This window comes from Genypterus blacodes, unplaced genomic scaffold, assembly GCF_046128005.1.
Source record: "Genypterus blacodes isolate CSIRO-AG114 ecotype Tasmania unplaced genomic scaffold, CSIRO-AGI_Gbla_v1 ptg000044l_1, whole genome shotgun sequence".
NCBI classification, from domain to species: Eukaryota; Metazoa; Chordata; class Actinopteri; order Ophidiiformes; family Ophidiidae; genus Genypterus; species Genypterus blacodes.
Genome location: NW_027466857.1, coordinates 5,361,373 through 5,371,248, shown reverse-complemented (window position 1 = coordinate 5,371,248; position 9,876 = coordinate 5,361,373). Strand labels below are relative to the sequence as shown.

The window sequence follows — 9,876 nt, the reverse complement described above, 5'->3', positions numbered from 1 at the left end:
GATTTCAGTCTTTCTTTCTTTGTCTCTAATCAGCATGTGCTCTGGTAGGTGTAAGCATTACAGAAGCACACAATCGCTCAGTAGCACTCTGTTAACATGGAAATGAGTGGATAGGGGGGCATTGTGTCCCTCACCTGAAACTACTCATGACTTCATGTTGTGTCGCGTGTTTGATTACTGGGTGCTCAATTGCTGAAAAATAGGTTTATACTATGTGTCACCATTGGCATGAATAAACAAGAAATGTACAGTTCCTTTGAATCCAGAGGAAGATCACAGCTTAATATCAAATAGTTTTTATCGTGAAAATAATTGTATAGAAGGAGATGCACAAATAGTGTTTTAGTATGGCCAGCAACTTCTTCAACAAAGGCTACTAAAGAGAATGAAAATGTAAACATTTTCCATCATGATGTCATCCAATAAACACAAAGTTATGACAGTGACATCATCCAAGCTAATTAAGTCACAACAGTGATTTCATCCACACAACACAGTTACAATAATGATGTTATACTTGAATACATAAGTATTCTTAGTCTATACATCTAGTTAATCTTTGACTGCAGTTGGTGTAGGATGCAGCTGTTAGACTAGACTGGCTTTAAGAAAATGGTGACATCTCTGCTAAGATTACTGGTACAATTTTGAGCATTCGGGCTTATTAGTGCTGGAGTTAACCTAATTCTAAATGTATTTTATTTTATTTTATGTGTACAAGCACCTTGGAACATTGTTCAGAAATGTGCTACACACAAAGTGTATTTTTATTACTTTCAGAACAAAGTGAATTGTTGATTGAAAAGCAATTTTTTGAGAGACGTATTATAACTTAATATTATATGTTATTATATGTATTATGTATTATAACTTTACACTCAAAATCACAGGAACATTCGAACCATTATTTTTCAAGCGTTGCACATGAAACAGTTGATTGTTTTAAGTATTTCATTTCTAATTGGTTTATTAACCGGAAAAGAAGCACGAGTCGACCGGAAGAGGTGTCACCAATTTCTAAAGCCAGTGTCGTCACAGCTTGGCCCATATAACAGCAGCTTCGCTCAAGCCTCACCGCCATTTCCCGCATTAGTCCATTGTTTCTTCTGCAGTAGTTTGTGTAGGGAAAAAACAAAACCCCTCTATTCAACAATGTCCGACCAGCTTTGTAAGCTATTCGTCGGTGGATTGAACGTGGACACCGACGATGAGGGCCTCCGCAAACATTTCGAGCAGTTTGGAAGCCTCACCGACTGCGTTGTGGTTGTGAACAAGCAGCTGCAGCGTTCCCGTTGTTTCGGCTTTGTAACCTTCTCCACGCAAGATGAGGCCGACGCAGCAGTGGCGGCTAAGCCACACTCCATCGACAGCAGCGCGGTCGAGGTGAAGAGAGCCGTTCCGAGAGAAGACGCAAACAAGCCAGAGGCTCTTGCTAAAGTGAAGAAAATCTTTGTTGGTGGACTCAAGGACGACATCGAAGAGGAGCACATGGCTGAATTTTTCTCCCAGTACGGTGAGGTAGAGAAGGCCGAAGTCATCTCCGATAAGGAGACCGGGAAGAAAAGGGGATTCGGCTTTATTCATTTCTGTGACCACGATGCTGCAGACAAAGCGGTCGTGGTGAAGTATCACACCCTCAACGGACACAAAGTCGAGGTGAAGAAAGCCCTGACCAAAAACGAGATCCACGCCGCGAGCAGAGGCGGCGGAGGGCCCCGGGGCCGAGGCAGGGGTATGAGGGGGAATCAAAATGGCTACGGCAGAGATTATGGTGGCAGCTACAACTACGGAAATGGCGGCGGTGGCGGCTATAACTGTGGTAGCTATGGAGGTTACGGAGGGCCGTATGGAGGAGGCTACGGAGATCAGGGAAGCGGCTATGGCGGAGGAAACGGCTACAGCGACTTTGGCAGCGGCTATGGTCAGCATTCGTCTGGGTATGGTCCCATGAAAGGGCCGCCCTTTGGTGGCCAGAGAAGCGCAGCTCCCTATGCCCGGGGAGGTGGAGGTGGAGGCGGCGGAGGATACCCGAGGGGGGGCTATGGCGGCGGCTACTAAACCCTCCATCCCAGCTAGATGAACTACCCAATCCAAACCCCCCAACCACAAGGTATCCACAGGCAGGATTTGGACACCAGTACTCAAATTCAGTAACGGGACATCTGCCGTGAAATCCAACCATGGCAGATAACACAAGCAGCCCTATTCATAATGAAGACCTCCAAAACGAAACAGGTAGGAAGGTCACTTCCCAGAAAACCTGATACATACAAGCAGCGGGTGTTGCTGCACTACTAGGACACGTTCAAACAAAGATATACAGTCGACCACTTTTATGTACCCACGTCAAGGGCGTGTAGCTGTCGTTGAGTTGGATAAACTTATTTGCGTTAAATAGTTAGTTATTTTTGGATGTAGGATTTTTTTGTTAGCAGTTATTATTTTACTATTTGAATTTTAAGACTTTAGATTACCATATGTTAAATTCGTGTGATTACAATGTATGGGGATGAGAAAGCATGTTCTGTTGTTTTGGATTATTTAGCTATGTTATCTTGGGAGCAAACCATTTGTAATTATTCACCTGGCTCGTTTTAGTAAACGCGTAAAAATGCAAGATTCAACGTTGTTTCCTTCCCCCATATGTTCAACCCTGAGAAATCTCCTTACACAGTCATCAGTCTAAATATTGTTTCCCCCCCCCCATTTACCTGTAGCAATACATAATGTATACTGTGTGCTTTCATGTCTGGAGAACAACCCTTATTGTTAAAACACTTTGGTATGCTTATGTATGTTCATTTTAATAAAAAGGTTATACAACTTAGTTTAGTTATTTTACTTATTAACCAGGCTTTTTACTTATTAACCAGGCTGCCTCAAGTTGTTCCACAGGTTTTGTAAGTGACCCCCATCTTGTTGAACATTAGTTACAACTCTCCCTCTGATTATTCCCTTTCACTCAGGTGGGTGAAATGAATGGTTGTAGTCTACCCACAGCCAATGCATGTAGGCTTTGTAGGGTTTGCCTTGTTTTTATTATGTGGTTTCTGGACCTGTTAATCTGACTTTTTTATTTTCCTTTGACTACTCTATATGTGGACATGAGGCCGCTGATATTTATCTTTGATTATTCCTATATTTAGGTGTTCTTACTCTTATTCCAGTAGGCTATCCCAGCCAAAATAGCCGTAGCAGTTTGTTTGTAGGCTACATCAGGACCCTGTTGATTACCTGGGGTCGATTGTGATAGGAGTCTGAAATATCTCTTTAGGATATCCACATCCAGCAACCTAGGTATGTAAATCAACCTGTCTTCACTCTGTGTTGGTCAACCATGTATGGAATACATCTTTTGAGATGGTTTATTCTTGAACAACCTTAACTGACACTTGAATAGCTTGAAATTCGTCGCCCATAGCTAATCTTAAGGCAATGACGAAATGGGTTTCTACTTAATTTGATATTTAAGTGGGTGGAAGGGGACCCAAACTGTTCCACAATTGAATCAAATAATGGAACGACTAAATTGGTGTCTCCTGCAAGGACTCTTTATCTGTTCTCTGGCTAACTCAGTTTCTCTCCCATCTTCTCCAGGTTGCTACGGTAACCTGTGCACCAGATCATCACCTCGAAAACGATTGGGGTGTTCGTCTCCACGCTGATGTGGGGACCAGGGGGTTCTTGTGCCTTCTCCTGCTCAGGTGATGTTTCTAGAAGGATTTTCCAGTGTGGTTTTGAAATGATATTGATAATTGTGACCTAGTGCTTTTAGATGTCTTTCTTTCCCCTTTGAGTGGCCATGCCCTTCGATACCAGTACAACTCCACCTAGGCACCAAAGATGACCAGGTCCAGACACAATAAATATTTAAAATCAAAACCTTGATTTAAATGGTCTTCAGCTTTTTGTGCCCTGCATGTGATTGTGAGGATTCATATGATTCCTGCTATACTGTTTTTCCCCCCTTGCATTCCACAGTGCAGGGTGCTCCATCGTAGAGCTATCGTTCAACTCATTTCAGTGTTGATGTACTACTACATAAAGTGTTGCTTCATGGGCAACGCTAGAGACGAATCAATGAAACATTTGTGAACCAGACGACCTTTAAAACGGTACAGTAACGACTCTGCCGCCTTAAGTGGAACTACATCAACCTTATTACCTGTTGTGTAAGCACTTCAACCTGGCTGAGAATAAGTGCTGAGATGCGGTGCGCATTTCCGAATACCCCCATATGTGACATGGTCTTTGCAAGCTCAATGACAATACACACTGTAGGCACCTTTCAAGACAGTCCAGTTTTTGATATGTCATTTGAAGGTTGGAATTGTCTGAGGGTTTTGAGGGTGGGGTTCCATGCTCAAGAAGCATTGCAGCTGAAAGCTATATGAATTTGAGAGGGAATGGGAGTCCATGAAGGATGGAAGCTGGGCTTAGGCTGGTGTTTGTCCAGAATTTCGGAGATTCAATGTCTTGAGATAAAAAGATTTTTTTTTTTCAGCCTTTGTCGTCAACTTGATTTTAAACACACCATCACATGTTACAGTATAATTCAATGCATCTGTTTATAGTGTATATGTGCTGACAAGTGGCATGTTTATACACTGCTCAAAAATTAAAGGATCACTTAATCATCAGTCGGTTTCATTCTGTCCGTTTAGGAAGCACACGTGCCTGTGAGTTTACCTGCTTTGGTGCAAATGAAACTGACAATGGAGAGGATTAATCAACAACCTTTGAAAGAGGAATTGTTTTGTGGTGGCCATAGACAATTGCTCTCCTTATCCTTCCTGAGTCTTAAGGTTTGTGTGCTTGTGGCTGCTTTTAGCACGAGACAGTACCTGCAGCCCAGCCCAATCAGGTTGTTGGTACCAGTTGCAAGGGTTGCTGTGGCTCCCAGCACAGTCTCAAGAGATAATGCGTACCAAGAGGTACAAAAACGGCAAAAGTTACACAAGGAGAGCAGGACAGGGTTGTAGGAGAGCATCAACCCTGGAGCAGGCACAGTATCTGCGCCTTTGTGTAATGAAGAACAGGGGAGCACTGCCAGAGCAAAATTGCCTCCAGGGGGGTATTGGTGTGCATGTTTTGGACCATAGTGTCAGAACCCTTTTCCATGAGGCCTCTACGTCCTCTACTGCGACCTGTACTTGCAGCCTAGAACCATGCAGCTCAATAAGCATTTGCCAGAGAACACCAGCATTGGCAAGTCCACCATTCTTACCTGTCTAGGGAGGCAGTAGTCGAGTGGGTAGAGCTTCCGCTTCAGAACCGGAGGGTTGCCGGTTCGAGTCCCTGCCGAGGTGCCCCTGAGCAAGGCACCGAAGCCTCAATTGCTCCCCCCTCTGCGACGGGTGGTAATATGATGTAATGTAAGTCGCTTTGGATAAAAGCGTCTGCCAAATTATCGTAATGTAATGTCTACCTACGTATCCCACACATGATATGTTTACACTGAGCATGTGACAGGTGTAAAGGAGCTTGGCGACACCGTGGTGAACGATATGCTGCCTCCTAACATCATCCAGCATGACCAGTTTGGTGGTGGGTTAGTGGCGGTCTGAGGGGGCATACCCTTGACCTCCATGTCATAACCCAATGTTACCCTTACTGCTGTTAGGTACTAACATCTGGGCTCCTAACTGTCAGCCATCATAGTTAGTCTAAAAGTTCCACACCAGTAGACTGATGGAGTTCATTTTGTAGAGTTGCACAGTGTTTGGCTATGACTGCAAGTCCCCCTAGAGGAAGTAGGGCCCTCATGCCACCCCGGAATCTGTCTGACAGGTCATTTTGTAGTGCTGCTCCTTGCACAATGGAGCAGATACTGGTCCTGCCGCTGGTTTTCATGCCTCTACCGACTCTGTCCAGCTATCCCTGTGTAATGGCTTGTCTCCAGGTATCTTTTCCATGCTCTTGAGACTGTGCTGGGAGGCACAGCAAACCTTGCGGCCACACGTATTGATGTGCCATCCTGGAAGTGCTGGACTTCCTGTGCAACCTGATTGGGCCGTGTGTGCCGCCTCATGCCACCAATAGTGACATGAACACAAGCAGAACACGACAAGAATCGGTCAGAAAGGAGCAATTTCCGGGTGGCCACTACAAAACAAAACCATCCCCTTTTTAGTGGGCGTCTTGCTTTTGCCTCTTTGGTCACTTCCATTTACATCAAAGCGGGTGAAATTGATCCACAAGCACACTCACTTGGTGTTATGATGTGATGATTGAGTGTTCCCTTAATTTTTTTAAGCAGTGTATTTGTCCTACCTTTGACCATATTTCTGAAAGTATGCACAATTATCTGGGAAGAACTTGGTGAACTGTTACTTTTTTTGCTACCATAAATTGTATCAACAAAATATATTGACCTTGTTTCTGGAAATGGAATGAATATGAAGAAGATAAGAAATCCCAACATGTACTTTGATATTGTTATTGTACACACTTAATCAAGAAGCAACATGAGACCCTTTGATGTACTAAAACATTTGGAGGTTTGACATATTTTTTGGAGAGCAAATGTTTTATTTTCAGAAATAATACAAATTACAACACAATGTCCTGTAGTAATGGTGATGTTTTCTGTAAAGCTTTGTCATCTACAGTGAATTTGTAGTGGGTAAACTGAGCAATGAGTTATTTCTTGGAATTATACAAGCAACAACTTACAAACAACAAACACCTTATTTGTACAAATTGTTCATATGGTTATACTTGACTGAAAATTGAGCAGTTTGAGTCATTTTCACTTTTCATCTCTGATATGAAATGATCGCACAGCATCTTTACAACCATTGCATATCTCTTATGTTTCAGCAGTGATTGAAGTGTTGGAGACATGACTTCTTTCTTTTTTTATCTTTGTAGGGTGCTTCTTGACAGTTTGGAAAAGGAGATCTGATCTTCTGGAGTTTTATTTATATATTTAAAATAAACACATATTTAATATGCAAAGAGACTTGTGTTAGTGGTCTGTCTGTTTCTGTTGATCTTTCTTGTGTCACCATGTGTCATGAACTCAGATGTTGCTGAGAATCAGTATTAGGGTTAGCTGGGATGAGAAGTTAGTTAGATAGTTATTTACGTGACATTTGTGTTTAAGAATTCACCTTTGATGCATTCTAACCACTTAAAGAGTAATGCTTGTGTGCATGCTTTTTTTCAGTCACTAATTTACAGGTCAAAAATGCGTGTTTGCGTTGCACATAAATCGCCTCGGGCTTCCCCATAGAAATGGATGTATGGCGTACCTACAAGAGCTTTGGAAGGTCCATGTATATGAATTGTAAAGCCTTGATAGAAGGTGTACGAGATAATCAACACAGAAACACACCCGGAAAACATACGCGGGTGTGTGTAAAGCAACCCGAGCATATCTATGGAGACATGCGGTATGACGTAGTTACGCTTTCATAGTTTCGTTTTAATTTTAGTATTTAATCTGCTTTGCTTTCAAATCGCATTTAATCGTTTTTCCTATCCGTACTTACTCGATGCCAAAAACAAAACTGAGATGTTACTTATTTTACAAGTGTTATCTGTTAGTAAACGCATGTATCCTAGACGTTCATTTTTGTTCAGCGCTGCATTCAGGTGCTTTTCAAACAGTTGCAAGCACGGCGATGTATCTTTTGCAGGCATGTTTTCATTCTAGCCAATTATACAACGTAAGGTACACACCTTTTAATTTAACACCTTTAGCGGACCACTATTAATTATTGTTAAATATAACAAGCTTGAGATTAAATGGAGGGAAACGTGACGACACGTTGTCTCAATTTGTCATAACCCCTGCCAGTGTTATTATTTCTAACGCGACGTGAATGCAACATTTACGTGACCAGTTTGAGCGCCAATGTGGGTGGTGATGTTTTGAATTTGACCAATCAACGGTGAGTACGTCTTGTACGGAGGCACTAACGTCACGCGTATCGCCCTGATTCCGATCATTGAAGAAGAAGAGGCACGGTTTGTCAGCGCTCGTTTCTCAGTCTGAATTTAATCATGACGAACCAACTTTGCAAGCTTTTTGTAGGGGGACTAAACGTGGAGACCACTGACGATGGCCTTCGCACGCATTTTGAGCAGTTCGGCACGCTCACCGACTGCGTTGTGGTAATGCACCAGCATCTTCAGCGTTCCCGGTGTTTCGGCTTTGTAACCTACTCGACGCCGGATGAAGCTAACATAGCAATGGCGGCCAAGCCACATGTCGTCGACGGTCACAACGTAGAGCTGAAGAGGGCCGTATCCAGGGAAGATGCTAGCAACCCAGAAGCCGTCGCTAAAGTCAAGAAAATTTTCGTCGGCGGTTTGAAAGACCACGTTGAGGCGGAACACCTGACCGAGTATTTTTGTCAGTACGGCGTGGTCGAGAAGGTCGAAATTATCTCCGACAAGTTGACCGGCAGGAAGCGCGGCTTTGGCTTTGTCCACTTCGAGGACAACGATTCCGCCGACAAAGCCGTGCAGTCCAAATTCCACACAGTCAACGGGAACCAGGTCGAGGTGAAGAAGGCCCAGCCCAAGCAGGAAATGAACAACGGCGGCCGCGGTGGAAGGGGCCGAGGAGGCAGAGGCATGAATTCCTATGGCGGCGGGAGAGGCGGCGGAGGCTACGGAGGATACGGCGGAGGCTACGGAGGCGGCTATGGTGGCGGCTACGGCGATAATAGCTACGGCTACGGTGGCGGCTATGGTAATGGGGGTGGGTACGGTAATGGTGGGGGATATGGCGGGTACGACAACAGCCACATGGGAGGGGGTTACAGCAACGGTGACTTTGGGGACGGGTACGGACAGCAAACCTCCAGTTATGGCGCCATGAAGGGGGGCAACTACTCCTACCGAAGCGGGGCTCCCTACACCAGGGGAGGCAGCGGTGGCGGCTACGGCCGAGGAGGGTTTGGCGGTGGCTATTAATGCCTTCATTTTGTTAAATAAAATTGTCATGTTCACGGGGAGAAAATCTGAGTACTACAGACTTGAATTTACACACACCGGCCCATGTGGGGGCGAAGGGGTTTTTGTTGATCAGCACCCACCACCCACAAGGCATGAATGAGACTGTCCTCTGGATCCTGGCCGCCCCCACCCGGTCCCCATCTGCTCTCTTATTCCAGACGTTATGAACTTTACTACTAAGAATCAAACATTGTGAGATTGTTTTTTTTTAATGTTGAGAGACTTATTTTGACCTATATATAAAACGCAATCAATGTCAGCCACTGCTTTGTCTTGCAGCCAGCCAGATTTGTGTTGTTTTTGCATCATGAACTCAGGGGTTTCAGTGAAGTTGGTGGCAGTGTGGGTCGGCTTGGGATTCGATCGCTTGAGTTTCTTTGTCTCAACATTTTCGTGGCTATGTATTTTCACTTAATGTCGCTGTTCACTTGCATCCCGTCCAGGGATTTGTTAAAAAAAAAATCGCAGTTTAGACTAACTATCCATATGTTCAATTCATCCCATGTTTTATTCTGCTTTTATTAAAGTTTTTAATGTTTGGAAAATCAACATCTAATGTCGTAGTTTTGATTCACGTGGACTCTCGGTCCTATTCCGGCTTATTACCTGTGATTTAATTTCTACTTCAAGAAGTGACCACCGGGGGGCAGTTTTGCCTGTGAACGTCTTCATCGGCCATTTTACTACTGGTTGAGGCTTATTTGGTGGCAAACCGGTGATCAAAAATGATCTGCTTCCACTGCACTTAAACTAATTGGTTTTAAGTTGGAGATTGCAACCAAAACAGCTTGTGTTGTGTGTTGAAGGATGAGATAATCACAAATGTGGAACGCTGGCCATGTGCTCAAACTGTGAACATGGTTAAGCTGAAGATTTAAATCGGATGAATTACAGGTGGAGGTTTAT

General features: G+C 43.9%; 2 protein-coding genes across 2 annotated transcripts; both read left to right on the top strand.

The window, feature by feature from the left end:
• Nucleotides 1-1,049: 1,049 nt before the first annotated feature.
• Nucleotides 1,050-6,962, top strand: LOC142999594 (heterogeneous nuclear ribonucleoprotein A0-like). Its single transcript, XM_076149206.1, has 2 exons — nt 1,050-2,235; nt 3,598-6,962. Exon 1 carries the CDS (start codon nt 1,153-1,155, stop codon nt 2,056-2,058), a length of 906 nt encoding a protein of 301 aa, XP_076005321.1. The 5' UTR covers nt 1,050-1,152; the 3' UTR covers nt 2,059-2,235; nt 3,598-6,962.
• Nucleotides 6,963-7,932: 970 nt separating this feature from the next.
• LOC142999592 (heterogeneous nuclear ribonucleoprotein A0-like) lies at nt 7,933-9,519 on the top strand. Its single transcript, XM_076149205.1, has one exon. The coding sequence runs from the start codon at nt 8,011-8,013 to the stop codon at nt 8,926-8,928; it is 918 nt and encodes a 305-aa protein (XP_076005320.1). The 5' UTR covers nt 7,933-8,010; the 3' UTR covers nt 8,929-9,519.
• Nucleotides 9,520-9,876: the final 357 nt, after the last annotated feature.